Source organism: Vanellus vanellus, assembly GCF_965231255.1.
Source record: "Vanellus vanellus genome assembly, chromosome: 8".
Taxonomy (NCBI): domain Eukaryota; kingdom Metazoa; phylum Chordata; class Aves; order Charadriiformes; family Charadriidae; genus Vanellus; species Vanellus vanellus.
In genome coordinates, this window is record NC_138913.1 from 13339758 (window position 1) to 13359772 (window position 20015).

Here is a 20015-nt window from a genome sequence, read left to right on the forward strand (position 1 = left end):
CAATAACAATATTTCATAGAAAGCCAATTAGTCTTGGGATCTTGGTGGTTTTTCTGTTATTTCTTTGCTCTGATTATAGCAGGGCAGTGGGTGAGAAGCCATAACTAAGCTGTTTCAGGTCAGCCGCTTCCTTGTGTTTTGTACAATCGCAAGGTGTTCACACACAGTCTGACTGCCTGTTGCCCTTTGCAGAACAACTTGCTTTCATCTAGGAGGGAAGAGAAGAAGGCTGACCTGTGGCCTCGAGTATCTTGTAAATGACCAAAGTCCTGAGGCTGTGAATAACAGCTGTTAGGCAGCGAGTAGGAATGGTGTGCATCCAGCAAACGTCTGATTACAAGAGCAGTTCTGGCCTAGGAAAATTGCAGCTGTTCGGAAGAACAAGTAACGTTTTACAGGATGATGTTTTGGAGCATGGTCTAATCGTGACGCGTAGTGGGTCACATCTCAATAGGTGTGTGTTGACTAGAAGATGCTCAAACTGACATCAGCTTGGCTAGAGGTCTGGCTGACTAAATATAGCCTAAGCTCTCAGGAGATCAGTGTGTGCGGTGGCTTCATGCTTGTGCTCTGGGGACGGGGAGAAAAAAACAATATACAGCGGAAATAGCAGTATAAAATGAGATATTCGTGTTGTTTCCCCTGGGCAAGTAAGTGTTTTACTAATTTTATGTTCCTCTTAGATAGGAATATCCCATGGTGACCCGTAGTACCTCAGACAGGGCTCATCTGCAGGAAAAGAAGTTCATAAGTCTTTAGCCTGTGGTTTCCAAAATGCCAGTCTATATTTCATGTTATGGAGAGGTTGCTTTGACTTTCTTGTGAAGCATTACTGGTATTCAGACTTTTTCTAGGTGTTCTAATGTTTGGACATGGATCTGAAACTTAAATGCCTCTGGAGTCATGTAGTCTAGAACATGGGCTGGAGACTTCCCAGGAGCTGCATAATGCATGTTATTTCACAGGTTCTCATCTGTGCAGAGCCTGCAAAGGGGATGCTTAGAGCAGTGCAAAACAATTATAGGTATTTCCAAAGTGTTTGAACTCTCAAATATTTGCATTGGGTCTCACATTGCTGCAGTTCTCTGTTTTGGATGCTCACTTTTGCAAGTTGTAGCCTTTCACTGGGACAAAAATCTCCCACACGGTTTCCTATGCTGGGGTGTGAATAACAGCTTCCCCAATCTACCCATCACATCTGATTTTGTCAACATAACGAAGTTGCGTCATTTTAGGTGCAAATGTAAACCAACTGACTTAAACCAGCGTTGGCTTTCTGGGATTGGCCATATAAATTCAAAAGTACCCGAAGTTCACTAAGTTTACATCAGGTAAAATCAGGCTTGGGATAAACTGAAATGAGTGTCTCCACACGTACCTCAGATCTCAATTTGGAGGTCTAATGGATTTCAAATGATTCTGTTATTGCACATAAACAAGCCCATCAGTTTTCTCTACTATCATACCAAAGTGCTTAATGAGGATTAAAAATACTTACTGTCTTCACAGTGAACTCCCATGTATGTAGGAAACCAGTAAGGAGCACCCTGAAAGTTCAGAGCACGACGATTTGCCAACTTTCTTCATACGGAGGTTGCCGTCATTGGTTCAGGATGTTCGGGACGTTTTTTGACACCAGGTTTTTGGCAAACCCTTGTAATCCCCACTGATGATAGCCTTTTCTAATGCCCGCTCAAGGACGTTGGACTGGCAGGACTCATCGTGACCTCTGGATATTGGATCGGTCCTTTCCGATTGGTTCAGCCCTGTCACGAGGAGAGAAAGCTTTTGGGGTTTCAGTTTCCATTGGCGCAAAATTCTCAGGTCAAGAATTGTGTGAATAATTCAGGAGACAAGGATTGGTGCCCTTCGCGCAGAATCCAATTTAGAAAGAACTTTCCATCTTAGAAATGTGATGAGTAATACTTTGAGCGCGCCTTTGTAGATGCTCATCAACATCAGAGCCTCCTTATAGAGGACTACAGGTCAGGACAGTCTGTATCATGATAAACATGACTCAGAACCCACATTTCCTATGTCTCCTACTGTTAATCAACAGGCCCTAGAGTCTAAAGCACCACCTCAAACAGAGCAGTCTCGGGGCCACTAAAGAGCTTGGCTTAATGAGGTGAGGGTTTTTTTAACTTATTATTTTTTAAGCCTTGCTAATTATGAATCAAAAGCTGTAGGATGTGTGAGAGTGACACATGCAATTGTGCAGATGGGTTTTCCACATACTTTCTTTAAATAAAATAATAATTTTTATAATTATATATCTCATATTTTACACTAATTCACTTCTAATGGAGACCAAACAAGAAAATTTTTGTCTCCTTTTCCCTCAAGCTCTGAGAATGTGACAGTCAGGTGAGAATAATGATCTATGGATACTTGATATCATACTGCTCCATCATGGACTCCAGATATGCAGCATGTGCCACAGGGAGGTGACTTTGAAAATAGCTTAGAGTTATCAGTATTACTTTCCATCTACCTCAGCCAGTAAAAGCAGGTCCCATGACCCAAAGGATGAGCAGAATTGAGGATAATTCATATGGTGTCACCAACTTCAAATGTTATTTTAAAAGGGCTTTTGCTCTCAATACCAATGCTACGATTTTAAGGTTATGACATGTCTGGTCATCCTGAGTAGAAACAAATGTTGTGCGACCCCTCCAGAATGGGAGTGCCTCTCCATCCCAGGTTGTAAAGCTCCTGTTACTTGTCCAAGAGTGTAAACAAATATTGGACCTTGCACCTGGTTGGAAAAGTCCCAGATTTTGGGGCGAAGAAGGAAACCTCTGTCCAGTAGGTTGCTTTAATGAGAAAAAACAGAGTTAGTTGATTCCAGCTGCTGAGAAATTTGGAGTGATGGAATTCAGTGCAAGGGACGGCAAATGGTTGGTGTACAGGTGAGGCGGTTTCCAGCGCCTGATGGATGTGATTTATGGCAGGGCTGCTGTCGACACGCAGACAGCGCCTGTTTCAAAACAGCAAGGAAGCTTTGGGCTGGTGCCGGATTGTGAAAGGCAGGGTTTTCAAAAGACCTTAAACAAATGAGGTGCTGGTTGATATTTGGTGGGACATCTTCTAATGCAGTCAGACACCTTTGAAAACCCCAGGCCTCAAAGCTGTTGGCGATATGAGAGCTGCCATTTTTTCAGGACTCTTTGTGGGATCCAGCCTTTCTCTACCTTTTTTCTTTTTTTTTTTTTTTTCTTTTTTTTTTCACTTTTGGCAGGGGAAAGACAGGTTCCCTCCCTGTTTCTTGTTTTTTGTCAGACGTTTTTCCCCGGGCAGGCATGCGGGAGGTGTGCCAGGTTGGTAGGCCAGAGCCATTGGCACGGGAAGCATCTCTGACTCAAAACTTCGCCATTACTCAGGCGTTTTTACCTTCTCGGCTGAACAGAGCCTTTGGTAAAAATCACTTCATGCCACCACCCTCCCAGTGATGCAGCGAGGCAGAGACAAGCTGCCGAATACCAGCTGGAGCACAGCCAGGCTATGGAAGAGTGAATTGAGTCATTCATGCCCAGCAGCGGATGTGATTTTTGGCGGGGCTTGAGTCTGGTGAACATACTGATGGCGCCTGTCCTGGGCTTATGAAATGGGTTGTCTGGGCTGGGGGACAGAAGTGGTTTGAGGCATCCTTGTGCAACATGGAAGGAGTTGGAGGTGAAAGTCTTTGGGAAAGGGGACATTGTTTGCCCTGTCTTTGTTCGGCACCTAACACCGCAGGGCCTCCATCCAGTGCTTGGGCTCCTGGGGCTGCTTTTGTGCTGCAAACCTGACTGTAGTCCTTTGGGAACGCAGTAAAAAGCAACTAATTTTTTGACCTAGACAAAAAGGCTGCAATCGAGATCAGTGTGAGTCTCAGCTGGTCTCTTCTGACTACACCCTCGGTTCACCTCTTAAGAAAGCAGGTGCTAAGGAGAATTTGATCTACATTTAAGGCATGCTTGCGCTGAGCAGCAGCGTGAGCCTGTGGGCAGCCGGTCGCTGGTCCTCCCCACCTGGAGGAGTGGGTGGGAGAAGATGCATGAACCGTTGCATAACGAATACCAAGCATCTGAAGAGGAGACCAGCTTGTCTGGCCTCCAGATCTGCTCTGCTTTGCAGCCATTGCTTATGTAGGGGGTTGGGTGCAGCAGCCCCTGAAACTACCCTCCACTGCTCTACCAGCACGTCTAATCTCCCGAGTCAGTGGGCGAGCAGGCTGGGGCAGCACGGTCGGAGAGACACCTGCGAGGGGGCCCAGACGGGCCGGGGAGAGCTGCCCCCACGTAGCCGCTGGTTGGGGCTTCTGCCGCTACCCCTCCCAGTAATTGCAAGGTATTCTTTCGTGGCTTTCCAAAAGAGGATCCTGAAATCCGGTGCAGCATTACAGAGTGAGCCCAGCGGACCAGGGGATCACCCAGGAAATCCCAGCCTGGCCATCACCCCTGATGAGGGTGGGAGGAGGACTGATCCTGCCTCCCATCCTGTCTTCCTTGCCCTGCAGGAGGTTCAGACAAGCATGGTTGCTCACCTTGTGTGGTGTCATATATTTGGTACTTCCACTAACCAGGGGTTATCACACAACGTGGCTTTGCAAGTGTTAAGTGCAAAGGGACCTGGCTCAGTGGTTGTTGCTGTTGGGGTCACCAGAACTGCCAAAATTTGTCTGATTCACAGCTCAGTTCCCAAGGTGCCATGTAATGGTAAGGTCTCACTAGAAAATAAGATTTTGATGTTAGTGATGTGTTCCAAGGAGAAGAGTCATCTTTGTTTTAAGAACCTCTCATTTTCTGATGAAAGTAAAATAAAAAAAAAAAAAAAAAAAAAGAGCTTTCTCAGCTTTTGAAAGGATGGGAAAGCCCCACTTTCTCACAGCCTTTACGAATTTTGCCCCATTTTTATTTTGGAAAAAAAGTAAGGAGTTTTTTATGTCTCTTGCTTTTTTAACTTTCTGTGTGTGATCAGTTTCCCCTGAAGGAGACGAGTGATGGCTCAGGAAGGTGGGGAACTTTTGTGAAAGTAGGGTTTGGGGTTTTTTATTTTTTTTTTTAGCAAATGAAATGATTGCATTCCTTTTTTAGTTCAGTGTTTGTTGGCTGGGGGTTTTGGTGCAAATCTGTGCTTTGAAAGTCTCGTCCCCAAACACAAACATCTTTTTAATTAAAGAAAAAAGAAATGATACTTCTTTCCATCTAACCCTGTACTTGCAACTTAAAACTACTTTTCTTTATCATATCCTTGCCTAGCATTAAGCCCAGGCTGGGAGCAGAAGTGAAAAGAAGCAGGAGGCAAGGAGTGCCCTGGAAATGGCATGGGACATGGGACCCTGTTTGCGGCGTCGCGGGCCGGGGGGAGGCGGGGGCTGGAGGAGGAATTGCTATTGCTTCCAGAGACAAAGTCCCATGCCCCAGCTGAGAGCGCCCGGCAAAGCTACACAAACAACTCGCTCCTCTGTTTCCAGAGCTGGGGCTTTTCTGTGGATATACAACTGTAGCCTCTGTCATATGGTAACTTTCATCAGCATTAAAGAAAACATTTATAAAGGAAATACAGTACATTCTACTGTCTCCCGCACATTTCCTTGATCGATCAGCAAAGGGAGGAATTTTTCCTCTCTCGCACTCTTTTTTTCACCCCCTTTCTTTTGTCTCCAGATGTTACTGAGCCTCTCTTTCAACCCCTTTGCACATGGTAAAACATGTGCCAAAAAGTTGACACAATATAACAAAAAAAAAACAACAACAAGAAAAGCAGAGCATGCTGCAAAAAAAGTATCTGGGACCTTAAATATTGTAGAGCATCACTGACCCCCACTGGGCTGGGACACTCACTGCAGATCACCCGAGTTGGGGGACTGGTACCTCGATGTGTCGGGGACACAGTCAGATCAACATTTGCCTACACTGCAAGGTGTCTTGCCTGGGGCAGGAGGGTGGTCAAACACTGGAATAGGTTGCCCAGAGGGGTGGTCGATGCCCCAAGGCTGTCATTGTTGAATAGGCATTTGGACAATGCCCTTAAAAACGTACTTTAACTTTTGGTCAGCCTGAATCGTTTAGGCAGTTGGACTAGATGATTGTTGTTGGTCCCTTCCAACTGAAATTATTCTATCCTATCCTATCCTATCCTATCCTATCCTATCCTATCCTATCCTATTCTAAACTTAGCTCTAGAGTTCACACAGATCTACACTTTAAAAGCTTTCCGTACACCTGGTGTAGACTGAACCAACTCCCTACGTGTTCTTTATGTCCATTGTAAGTAGAGTAAAAAGACATTGGCTTCGATTACTTCAAAGGGACATTTTGGTTGAATGGAAAGAAAGACTTGCTAGTGGTAAGGTTAGGTACTTACTGAAATTTTTTGCCCAAGTTGTTGGTGAAATCTCCGTTACTGGAGGTTCTTAGGAACAGGTTAAACAAGTATCTGTCAAGAATGATGTAGACAGAGTTGATCCTGCCTTCGAGGCAGTAAGATAGTTTCCACGACCTCTCAAGATCCTGTTCAACTTGAATTTGTGTAGCTTTCTGGGAAAATCAGGAGTGTTCCCCTCCGAACCTTTATTCTGTAGCTGTGATGCATTGTGATTGCAATAATTTACGAAGGTACTTCTACCACGTTGGTAAGAACTTGTAATCTACTTTCTATCAGAAACAAACTAAATTGTCTCGTGTCCCAGGGAGTTGAGGGAGAGGGTGATGCAGATGTAAGGGACAGGGACCATCATGACAAAGATGTTGAAATACAGGCCTGCCTTCCTCTCTCATTAAAGAGAGGGCAGTAGCAGAGACACAAAACACTTCATGCTTGGTTGTTGCATGGCTCAGCCAGGCTGCCAGAGAGTGACGGCATGGCCCGCACAGGGAGCACGTTCCTCCTGCCGGAGAGGGGATTCCAGCAGGACAGGTGCTAGGTGCTTCCTCTGAAATGGAGGAGCTTTCATGCTTCAAGTCTGTCCCACCATCAAGCCATTTCAGAGATGGTCTTGTGGTTAAAGACACTAGAATGGCATTGAGAAGACGCGGTTTTAGTTCCTGGCTCCCTCACAAACTCCTTGTGTGACCCGCAGCAAGTTATTTAACCTTTGTGGGTCGCAAGTTCCCCACCTGCATGTTGAGTGTCCTAACAGTCCTCTGCCCTCCTGGGGTGTTGGAAAGATTCACCGTGAGGGCTAGAGACTGGCTCAGATAGTAACCTTGTGCTGAGGAGCATGGAGAAGCATTTGAAAAGGTACGGTAAAGTGTTAGCAGTGTGAGCCTGCACGGTTGCAGTGCATTTGCTTGGTGGAGTGGAATGAAACCTCCAGGGCATACTGGGAATGTGTCAGGTTTGCAGCCAAGCAACGTGAGACTATGAAGTTGTATTGTACTTGGAGGAAAGGGATGAAAACAACAGGAGAGCGCAGCTACTGCTGGATAAGCACAGTCCAAATGACAAGGAGGTCACTGCAGGGACCTGTGCATCTGGAGTACAAGTGCAGCGCAGTTAAAGCAGAATAACCAGGACACAGTAATTAAATCTCGGCCTTGGATTTAATTTATTAAGTGTTAAAGGCACACGTTGCAGCATGAAGCTCTGTTTACTGTGAAAGATTGTGTTTTCTGACGTCTGCTGAAGAAGAAGGAATGAAGATTGATCTGTCTCGTGTCCAAAGGCTGTGTAAGACAACCGATGCATACAGCCTTCTGCTGTCAAATGGCGAAACTTCAAGCTTGGATCCTGGCACAATAAACCATTGCCAAGGGCTTGCAAAAAAAAAAAAGGTAGGTAAGGAAGTCAAGGATAAGATGGGAGAAATACCATTGCTTCCTACAAAATGCACAAACCACCTTTGGGTTTCCCTTCGCACTACTGTCGCAGTGCCCTGAGTGCCAGTGTTGGAATAACTCCAGGACAAATATGGTCAACGCATCTTTCCCCAACGTAATCACAGCTGGACACATACCTCCCATGCTACACAGGAAGGGAATAAACCCTCTCTTGTGGATCAGAGATTGCTATTCTATTCCTTTTGGACAAATCAAGGAACCCAGGACCCATTGGATGCGTATGAGTTGCAGGATTGCTACCATTGAGACTCAGTTCGATGAGGATGTACTGGCAGTTAAGGTCTGCTGTTACACTGTTATCCTAAGAGGTTAACATCTGCTCCTGTATCCCTTTTAAATGGAATAATTGTGCCTGGCTGACATAGGTGTCCTGAGGAATCCCACGTGCTTGGGAAATGCTTGAAACCCTTGGATAAAAGGCACTAGGAAAGAGGAGGGAGAGAGGGGAAATCTTGTTACATTGTTGACTTATGGTCAACGTTGTCCTCGAAATGCTGTTTTGTCATCAATATTTCTTCATTAGGAATAATGATTTTTCCACATTTACTGCCAGCTGATTCAAAGCTGTCCAAAAGCAGAATGTGTCATGAATCTCTAAAATGCATTCGCTGGCGAACTCTAAACAGAGATGATTAGAAAAATAATGCAGCGGAAATACTGGGTGTCTTGAGGCTGCCAGGGGAACTTTTAGTGAGATATTTTGTTCAATGTATTTACATATTTTAAAAATGTTCTTAGTACACTTTTGTAAAGGCAGTAGGCTGTATTTCTTTAGTTCTGTCTTGCATAGCGTATCAGGGCTGCAGTGAGAGCTGGGGAATACACTTAGCTGATCAAGGGAAATTGTGTAATTGATAGGCACTGAGGATATGACCTTGTGGTACATTCCCACAGTACTGTTAAGTGGGAAACCGTTTTTTCCATCGTGCAGAAGCTTTTGAGATATCAATGGTTTTTTTTCCCCACATCTCAGCAAATGCAGAACCTTCCTACTTTGATGCTTTTATCAGAAAATTGTCCCCTATCTCCTGTCTGCATAGAACGCATGCTTTGAATTCATGAATTTACGCCTTTTGCAGGGAGAAGGTTTGCTCGTTTTCCCTCTGCTTTCTTTACTCTTAGTATCTCTCATTATTGCCTGAATTGTGTGTGTTAGGCACTGTACATCACATAGCAAGAGACAGTCGGTGCCCCCAACGGCTTAGTGTCTAAGTAGGTATGACAGACAAATAATGCTGTAGCCTAAAAGAGGCTAATGCAGTCCTTGGATGTACAAACAGGAGCATCTCAAGCGAGCTGGATGGAGTTACATTACCTCTGTATTTGGCTCCAGTGTGATTGCTATCGGAATATTATGCCATAAGCATTAGTATGGCATGTACCTATTCCATCATCCATCTTCAGTGGTGGATGTTTGTCTGATTGGCTCACATTCTTAATCTGTCATTTAAAAGTGACTCATGTCCCAGATAAGGCTGGACACCCTGTATCTAATTCCTCATCTCCAGATCGCGCCCAGACTCTGTCCCAATCTTAAGAATCTTGCTGAGTAACAGCTCAGATCATGGCCTTTCCTGGTCATCTTCATAGATAAACCCTGCATCCAAGCTCCAGTGACCTTGAATCTCTGCAACGTCCTTTTCTAAAAATGCAGTTTCTCCCTGTTCATGCTCAACTAGATTGCAGCTGCAGAAATCTCTCTGTAGCTTGTAACTTAGGCCAGATCATTCCTGCCTCTTAATCTCTCCTCTGGTTTCATTTCTGCATCACATCAAACAGAAGCTTCTTGTCTTTACTTGCATGGCCTGTAATGACCTATTCCCACCCAGTGACACATCAGCTCATCCTTCCCGCCGGCAGGTGCCTATGTTCAATCTTCAAGCACTTACGTTCCCTTTTGTGCTGTGTTTTTCCTTTCCTCAGAAGCATCCCATTAAACTTCCCTCAAACTCCCTCCAGATCCTCTTTCAAATTCTTCCTTAACCTCTTCCTTTGCTGGGCTGTCTACAGACTCCGTGTCGACAGTAAAACATTTAGAGTGCTGAGACCACAATTTTCCTTGCTGACCAGTTTTGTCTGATTGCTTTTTGGATTTCCTATCTATACCCAGTTGTTATCGCTTGTATTAGATTGTAGACTCCTGCAGTTGCGCCCTTCTTTGTATTCTGTGTTTGTCCAATACCCGGCACAAAGGGGCTGTTCCGCAATCTGAGAAGCCAGGATCTGTGGTGGTATACACAAAAAACATGTAATAGTAGTAATAAAAAACCGAGAAGTTAGAACGTGGCATCATGTGCAATATGAGCTCCTCTCCTCCCTTCCCCCTCGTCCTTCAGATCCACAATATTTCAATTTTTTTATACAACAGAAAACAGTAAATGAGGAGGTTTCAGAATATAGTAGCTGATGTTTCCTTTCAGCTGCTGAAGTGTTTCCCTGTGATCCACTCAGTAATGATGGCATTTTCAGCAGGGAAGCCTCTGTGGGCACCTCTGTATGTCCCCCCAAGGTAAGACCAACATGTGGCAGCCAGGCTAGTCTGCAAGAAGGTCACGGCCAAGGTTATGAACCTCTTTCGTGCAAAACCAGAGGACTCAGTCTCCCAGGCTTGCTGCCAACGCATTACCTTCTAGTTTTGCTGAAATGATCTTGAAAAGGGACCTAAAAAGGGCTGAAGGGGCAAAAGAAGAATGTTGAAATGACATAGTTTCATCTTCGTGCAGTTGAGTACTAATTTTGTCCTTTGTCTTTAAGCTGCCTTTTAAGTGCTGTTTGTCTCTGTGGGAAGCAAATGGGTCACGTTGTTCTATGTTTCTACTGTAATACGCTGCCTGCTATTTTTCTCTTAGATTATTTGTGTAATCTTTTTTTGTGCAATCTGTTTGTTCTTGAGTCTTGCAAGCTTTGCCTTTGCTACTTCTTTCCCAATAAGCTGTGCAACTTGTTCTGTATTCACTCATGGGTATTCTGCGCACAACGGACTGAGTTATTTCAACCAGTGTGAAAATATTAAAATGGGGAACATGTGTGGGCACTTAATTGTGGTGAGTCCAACCACAAATACCTTCACCGTTGGTAACTGGCACGCAGGAAAAGCAGACCTTTGTTTTGTTTTTATCAGACATAATGATAGATACATTGTTTTTCGTGGGGTTTTTCTGGTTTTCTAAGGAAATGAGGCTTGTGCAATCCCACCGCCTGTGTGCATGTGCCTGTCTGTCAGTTCCTCCCTCCCCAATAACTCTGGAAACTGATAGCCAAATTTGAGCGAGGCGCAGGAGTCAGGGCAAGCGACCTGGTTTTACACAAGTCTTGTGAGGTCCCAGATTGCACCAAAGTCTGCAAAAGGTGCAGCTCCTAACGGCCGCGTCACTGCCAGCCAGATCGGTCGTGTATTTGCCCTGTGCCCTTATGCGGATCCGGCCACCTAACTGTAAGCTCCCGAATTTGACTATGTTCGCTTACTTGCTTTTACCCTTCAGGCGGGTGAGTCAGTTGGGGGTGGTGCTGGGCACAGAGCTTGTGTTTTGATTCTGACTGGAGTGGCCATGTCTCGTGAAAAATACGGTTTGCTCCAGGCCACAGCGTTACAATTTGCATATAAACTTATGAAAAGGGAAGTTTTCTTTAAGCTTTCCTGTGTGCGAGTTTAGAGGAGCATTTCTGCTGTGTACATAATAGCAGAAGCTGGACTTCTCATAAATGTAGATGGGCTAAATCTGTCGCTGCCTGAATGGGAATCTTCTGTGGAAAAACCCAGAAAGAGGAAGGAAAGCCTAAGGAAATACCAACTTGAAGGGGAAAAGTTGGCCAAGTCTTACGTTGTGGTGCTCTTTAGTTTGCACCTGGCCACCAGCAGTGGCGTTGGGGAATGCCTCAGAACCGTGCAGGAATGTAGCCTCAGGGCACCTTTAGGAGGCAGAGAAGATGCCTTTGTGCCCTTGGCTCGAAGATGGGAGGTACAAAGGCACCAAGTGATTTGCCAGAGATTACAAGAGTATATATTTGAGTTAGGAAAGAGACCCAGGTCTCCCGACGCAAGAAGTACAGCCAGAAGAATGGTCTATGTATAGACAGCTTCTCCAGAAAATGGAGAGATGCCTTGGTCAAAGAGGAAGATAAATGTTGAAGGATACAAGAGTTGGCTAAATTATGGATGTGAGAAGAGGAGGAGGGGGAGAAAAGATTCCCACATGTTCTACTCAGATGTTAACAAAGAAAGCTGAGAAGTGTTTGCATAGACACTACATAATTCCGTGTCCAAATGCCTCATAAAAATAATACCGGATGATCACAGAATGGCACACCAGGGAAAATAAATTCTTCAGCGGAATATTCCCTCTGGAAAAACACTGTGTAAAGTAATACACTAATGGCTTTCAATTTCATGTTTTATATATAGAGATATTAACTGCTCCCCAGACGTCTCTTCATATTACAGCCCAGCTACACAAGCAGTTTGGAGAAGGCCCCAGCGCACGGTTGGGCTTGTCCACACACAGGACCAAGCAGTGCTCTCCTGTTGTATGTGCAACTCCTGTGATGTATACAATAGGTTTCTTTTGCTTTCTTCCCAGAGCAGTACTGCTCCCGTGGTTCTCTCCGGTGGGATTTTTTTTTTTCTTCTTCCTAGTCCACATGTTTTTTTCCATTCTTCCCCGACACTCTGTAGCCTCACCACCATGCTGGGAACCCTGCATTCCTTCTCTGCTCATAAAAAAGGAGTCCTCACAAGAAGCGTTACAGTGGAGTGATTAAAGCACAACACTGTCAATCAAAATGCTAGTGACAAATGCTAAAGAAAGTTAAGTATAAAACCAACATTATTAATTCCTTTTTGGGGGGTTTCCAGGCTTGTCTGGATTTATCTGGTGACTTCTCTCTCCACATTGCTCAGACTGGGAGCTGTCTGAGTCAGGAGCTGTCTGTCCTGTATAATGCCAACTACGGTTATGCCATTGTAGCAAATCAGAATGATCTGGGTTCTTTTCCAAGCTTTCCTAATATATCTCAAATGTGTGTATATATATCATCCTGCCGCATCCTGAGGGATCCAAAAGTAGCTTACATGCTTTGTTCCCTGGATGTAGCCTATTGGAGTGTGGGACAGGCGGGGAAGAAGTCGTGAGTGTGGGGACATTGATGCTGCACTACACAAGGACAGCAGCCCTTCTGTTGGGTTGATGAGGCATATCCAAGCCCTTTTAGGAAGTTTTGCAGTATTTGCTTGAAAAGGCCGATAAACACAGACTGTGGTATGAGAAAATATCATATTGTTGCTGGATTATTTATTATTAGGGACGTATTATTTGTACATGCATTTATGAGTAATTCTATTTTGAATCCAGTCTGCCTTCCTTCTTGCACCTCAGCTCTCACTTCCCTTCCCTTCCTTCCCACCCTCAGCGACCACACCACTCCACCCTAGAGCCTCGAAGGAGGAATGCAGTGTCCCGAGACTCGGGCCACCACAATTATTCTCAAACTGGAGAATACTGTTTTAGTGGGACAAAGCCCCAGACTATAGTTGCTCTGTTGCCTTCGGTGGGGCTGCCCTGAATAGGGTGGCTGAGGGTGTCCTAAATACTTTCCACGACTCCGTGCATGAATTATTTTCAACACTGATAGCTGGGTAAGGACATCAGACCTGCATGGGCTACCTCCATTTTCTAGAACTCAAATGAACGGCAGAGGAAAATTGCAAAGGTGTGCCTTCCACGCACTCTCTTCCATCTTCTCTGCACCGCAGTCTTCCCTAGGAAAACGTCTTTCCCATGATCTAAGAAACTCTCTTTCTTAGAAGAAAGACGAAACCACCCTTTTATTTGTATGTGGCATTAGGGACCTTTTTCAGAAACAGACAGAGCTTGCCTTTACTTAAAGTCCTTAGTAGCAGCTTCTGATATACCTTTCTTGAAGGACGGTAAGAATAAAGTATCCATACATCAGTTTCTTGAGGAATAGTTCCTGTGCTTTAAGTAGACACAGTATCTTAATCCGTATTAATCTTCAAACAGAAAAAAAGTTATTTTTTCCATGCGAGAGATGATATTGCGCTCTTTGTAATCATTCAGTCTTTAGCCACTACTTTTTATTTAAAATATCAGCTACCTCAGGATCAGCACGTTAGCTAGAGCACAAGGATTGATACTGCTGTACTGGCAAAAGGATTTCACTTTTTAGCTTTTGCCAGTCTAATTGGTGCCTTTGAGGGGATTGGTTTAAGCTGTACAAGCAAAAATTATTAAATGGTAACAACTGTGCTGACACCAGGCAGCTTTACGAGGCATCCTACCACAGAACCCTTTCATGTGGAGGCAAGGCTTTAGGCACAGGTTTATCCCATCTAACTGAGGAGCTGAGGGTGACTATATAGCTGGGTTAGATGATAGCTGATGGGTTTGCATCTGGAGCTCAGACTGCTTGTGATGATCACTGGCTAGCAGTAGTAGAACTGTTATCAGTGCAGTCTTGGGAGCCAGTTTCAAGCCTCTCTAGGTCTTTTCACGTGGGCCGGCACTGGAGTGCCTTCCAGTGGCACTGGATCTTTGCCAGCAGTGGCACAAATTGCTCTTCTGTTGACTGAGCTGCTGTGTCCTCCTTACCCACCACGCAGCGCAGGCGTGTGGGAGGACCTTCTCTACAGTTGAGACCAGGAGCTTGCTTTGACTCATGTCCTTTCCCTTTGGTAACAGGCCGCTGTGCCCGCTGTGGGGAGAATGTTGTTGGGGAAGGCACTGGCTGCACGGCCATGGACCAGGTCTTCCACGTGGAGTGCTTCACCTGCATGATGTGCAACAACAAGCTGAGGGGACAGCCTTTCTATGCAGTGGAGAAGAAAGCCTACTGTGAACCCTGCTATATTGTAAGTACCTGTTGTTTTTACTGCACAGACACTGGAAACATTGATTTCCTTCATTGGTGTATAGTTGCCTTACAGTTAAAACTTGGCATTCCCGTGGTAGTACTGTGGGCACCAGTTTTACCATGGTCTTCAGAAGAGCTCTGATCTTTTCAGCTTCCTGGGTGAATTCCATTTGCTGGTCTAACCTATCTCTGAAACGAAGTGGCCAAAGTGGGGGAAAGACATCCTTTTTTTGTGATTATTTCAGCTCTGTAAGGAGCAGACTATGCAGTGATTTTTAATCAGTAGTGTTGCTCTCAGAAGCTTTCCGTTTTGAGAAACATGAGACCAAAATGCTTACAGACTGGTGCCCTCTAAGATTAGGGAGGAGGAATGCAAGATAGCACTAACATTTCTAAAATCAAGACCTTTGCGTTGCTTGATGGAAGTCCTTCTACTGAGTTAAGGGTCTTTGGATTGGACATCTTTTGAAGTTTACCTGACCCTAAAATTTCATTTCATGCCTCCAACAAGTTCTTAAACCAAACAATTAGTTGCTCTGAGGAGCTGCGCTTTTTGAGAGGCTCCGGTAAGAACTAGTTGGAACCAGTTACACAGCTGCAAATTAAAGAAACATCACACAGTGTGCCTGAGGCCTTACCTTGGTGTGACCTTCGCATACAGTATATAGGGATAATCCTTGTAATTTAGAATAAGCAAAGCACCAAAACATTCTTAAGGTGTTGATAGGGGTTTCTTTCAATCTCCAATTCAGACTTCTTCTTAGAAATACTGGACCTGAGAACCTTCCAGAATTGGATTTGCGCTTCAGAAAGTAGAAATCGATGCTTTTCTTGACATTTCTGGCATCCCAATAATAATTAAAGCAATAATACGTATTTCTGAAAATGGCACCAATATCCCATTATTCCCTCTGTTTCTGAAGAGCCTTTGCAGTGGGATTATTGCTGAAACATTGAATATAAAAAGGGAAGACGTCTTATTTACAATGGCAGTGGTATATGGGCCTTATTAATTGGCTTTTAAAAACTAAAGGATCTTTTGATGGACTATGTACCTTTTAAACCATTTCCATTTTTGTTTGTGCTAAAATGATTGCACCATAAAAAATTTAACGTTAATTTTGTGGCAAGTTCGACCGTGTGCAAAGCACTGCAGACTTTAGGAAAGTGCATTCATAATATGATTGGAGTAACTTTATGTAACCGGAATTAAACATTTCATTAACTTCAGGCTGGAATTGACTTCATCTGCTTGCAGATTGATACTTTCTTTTCCTCTCTTTTAAATCAAGCACACATTCTTCACCACTCATCTGCTTTAGTTTGGGAAAACATCTGCATTAGCCACTGCAGTAATGGTTTAAGATTATTTAATCCCATTACTTATACACTTCATTAGCCTGAGTGAATCGTTGGCAAGGGTTCAGTAAACTTCCTACATTGGGAGATAAAAGGATAAAAAAAGGAAAGGGAGAAGGATTCTGTTGCTCGTTTTCTTTCAAATTTATCTTCTATCTATTTAAGGGATAAAGGAATGATAATTGCCTGGTTGCATCTGTGTTTGTACGTTCTGTGATTCGGCTTTGCAGCTCCGAGTACAGAGGAAAGAGTAAACGTTCAATAGCTTTCTTTTATATAACCAGAAGGGGCCTTTAAATGTTTATCCACGCAGTCCACAAAAACCTGGTTATGGACTTAACCCAAAACACGTCTGGATCCATCTGCCGGTGCACATGCGGGGAAGGATGCTGATGCTGATGCTGATGGGGCTGTGTATGTGTAGCTGGACAGCTGGTACTGTGAGTGGGACATGGAAAGCAGGAACCTGGCAATCTGGTGCAGCAAAGAAAAAAGAAAAACCAAAACACCCAAGCAGACATTAAACTCTTAAACGTGGAAGAAACAAGTGTTGGGAGCCTAAGTCTTGATACCTCTCGGAAAGCTCAGGACTCGGCTTTGCCAAAAGCCGGGTCTACAAGGGATCTAGGCACCTGCCATGCTATTGGCTTTAGGCCTGAGGAATTTGTGTCGTAGAGCATACGTCTCGTTGATTTTTCAATGAAATGAGATCTGCATTGGCTTCAGTAGGATGATGAGCGCCTGTTGTTCTTGCAAATGGATTGGGGGCCCTGATATTGCTGAGGCACAGTCTGAATGCTTTTGCCTTTAGATGTGTGATGCGGTCATACTGAAGTCAACGAGAGTTAATGACCTGCTTAAAATCTAGCCTGTGCTTAAGGATTTTGCTGAATTGTGACCTCTGTTTTTTTTGGAGCTTCCTCAAGTCCCATTATCAGAAAATAACTTGGATACTTGGCGCCCTAGTTCTGTAGGAAATCAATGGGACTGAAGAACCCAGGCTCAGATTCCTGGGGACCTGAATTCCCATGAAAGGTGGAGCCTGTGTCACTAGCCCAGGATTGCACAGTTAATCCATGGCTGTGGCCAGCTGAGGAAACGGGATCCTCAGCTGGTATAAATCTGAGTAAGTCAATGGAGCTTGTTTACTGGTCTACCTAATTCACACTGATTTCTAGCACATGTCCCGGTTTTCCCAAGTCCAAAACTCTTGACTTATTATGCAAGCCATTAGGCCAAGCTGCTTTATTTATATAAAGAAAATTAACTATAATATTTGCCTGGTCGTGATACATAAATTCATGAATTCTTTGATTATTTTTTTTAATAATTCCCTTCTGTGACTTGTGGCTGTATGCGCATAAAGACTATGTGCAAAAATAAAAATACATGTTTTTCAACAGTTAGAGTTGGCTAATCTTCTCAGTTTATTATGTGACTTCTTAGTTGTGGTGGAGTGAAGCCATAATTAAGATTTCTGCGAAGAGCTGTATTTAATTACTCGCTAGTCAATACCAAGCCTAAATAGCCTGCAGAAGGGTTGTTTTTTGGTTTTGTTTCTGGTTTTATTTATCAGTGACCCAGTTAAGATGAAATTCCCCAAAAGTCTGAATTAACATGTAAGGAGATCAGTCACCTGTTTAAAATAAAAAATAATTTCCTAATGGGAATTTGAGTGCCACAGTTAATTTCTTTTACACAGAAATCCCCCCACCCAAAAGCCAGTCACTGTCGTTTCCTGTTACATCTTATGAAGGCAGTGAGTTCTGTTGCCAATGTGTTTGCTGGTTTTGCTCTGCATCCAAGGATTCTTTCATTATTGATGTTATTTTTAAAAGAGTACCAGTCTTCTCCATTAAGACGCTTCTGCTGAACTAAAAGCAACTGTAAAAAATAAAGTGTTAATAGGAGACAGATGTGTCCTAGTCATTACGACAGTCCAGTAACATCCGAAATAATCACGATAGGGTTTCCAGCGTAACCAGCGTCCTGCTGTACGTGTGATGAATGCTGTGTCTGCAGTGTGTTATCAGTATACTTTTCCCCTCCCTTACAGGGCAAATTACTGACAAAAAACATTTGGTTTGCTTCCTCTAAGTAGTTGAAGAGATTTTTAGCACTGGGCTCAGTGCGGAGAAAAGGTTAAGAGTAATATCAGTGGAACAGTTGTTATAAAAGATTGAAGAGCAAGATGTTAGAGCAGCGCCAGCTGTCTGCTTTCCAAATACCGTATTATCATAAGGACTGAACACAAGGTTAACCAGACACACCGGTCTGGCAAGAGTGATGCTGCTGTTTTGTGAATGGGATGTTCTTTGATGTCCTGATGACTTTCTCGGGGATGTGGAAACTTTCCTCCATTTTTTTTATCCCTTTTCCTGGCAGTCCAGTGGTTGGGGCTGAGAGGTGCTGAGCACCTGCAGTTAGCACAGAAAGCAGCAAGATCTTACGGATGCTCCTGGCCTCTGAGGGTTTCTTCTGTTGTGTCCAAGTCAATGCAACCCACCACTGGACCATGGTGTGACGGGGAAGGGGATGAGAATGCAGAAATAACTAACCAGGCAAAGCAGAAATAGCCAGGGTCAGGGGACAGAGTTCAGAGAAGTGGTGAGCTAGAAACGATGAGCGATTGAAGGAGAGGAAAGAATCTGTCTGTTGTTGTGGTTTGGGTCAGACTGGCCGCTGAAACGGATGACGGATGCGCTACCCCCAAGACCCGTGGTCTACTTTAGAGAGTGGGGGATGGTGGGAATGCTCTGCAGTGCCCTGTGGAGACCCAGGGATCGAGGTTTCCTGTTTCTGCTGCGCGCTGTGAGACATTGAGGACATGCCCTTAAACCCTACCCCAAAGATTACGTAAAAGGAAATTGCAGGCTGAGGTTCATCTTTCCATAGTACTAAACCTGTGGAAGTGCTCGAAGCAGGAAGAATTGTGCATGGAAGTCATGATCACTGCTGTTCCCCAGCTTTAAACTTAGGATCGTACTGCTCTGTTTTTTTTCCCCATTTTTTTTAATTTCCCCAATTATTTGTTGGGGGAGGGAACAAACAAACCATATTTTCAAGGTTTCTCTCTTACTAGCTTCTAACTTTCTGGCCTATCAGAGGCTGTAGTTCAATAGGAGAACGTAGTTCAGACCAGAACACTAGAGAAATGTTGATGTGTTAGGAAATGGTACAACTAAAGCCACTGGTACCATGGAGCATCCTGTGAAAGATCAAATTTGCTAATAATTCTGTTAACTCAATTTGTGCTCATTGAAATCTCTGGTAATACTGCTATCAGGTTCAGTGCAACTGGTACTGTAAACCTCACCCCGTGTGCACACGTGAGTGTGGTTGTTTGAAAGCTGTGCAAGAGCAGCTACCTCCAGCACATACGGTTTAAAGTGTAAGGTTGATCCCTGCAGTAGAATTACATCTATTTTTAAAAATAATTCTGCAATGTGTAAGCAGAGATTACAGCACTAATTTAGCAACCATGTAACAATTTAAATTGGACCAGAAAAGAGAAACTATAATTTAAAGATTTTTTTTTTTATGATACAAGTTTTCTTCTTTTTAAAGTAAAAAGCCCTTTATTCTTGTTTTTGTCAAGCCACGTATTGAATTTGAGAGTAATTTATGGAAAGTGCTGCCAGCATGGTATTGCGAGTGCTCCACAATTTGAATTTAAACTGCTCAATGGGATCATTAAGACTATTATGCCTGCTTTCCAAAGAGTTTGAATTCAAAATGACAACTGGAACAAAAATATAAAATAAACTAAAGAGAAGTCACGCACTCTTTACGTGGTGGAATTTTTCTGCCCTCGAAACATTTCATTGAGATCAATGCTCTTCTTCAATCCTCTCCTAGAAAAAAGCTGGTGTTGCTAGTTTTAGTTCGGCGCTCCTGCGTGAGTCATCAGCAGCAGGGAGCTGAACCTGTGACCCGCGGATCTAAAAGCATTAAGTCTCGCTG

General features: G+C 43.9%; 1 protein-coding gene across 1 annotated transcript in view; it reads left to right on the forward strand.

Annotated features, from left to right (window-relative positions):
* Positions 1 to 20015, forward strand: part of LPP (LIM domain containing preferred translocation partner in lipoma) — a 340377-nt gene that overhangs the window by 280133 nt on the left and 40229 nt on the right. The window contains exon 9 of the mRNA XM_082486985.1: positions 14522 to 14691. Within this exon, the coding sequence (XP_082343111.1) occupies positions 14522 to 14691 (170 nt within the window). The remainder of the gene's footprint in view (positions 1 to 14521; positions 14692 to 20015) is intronic.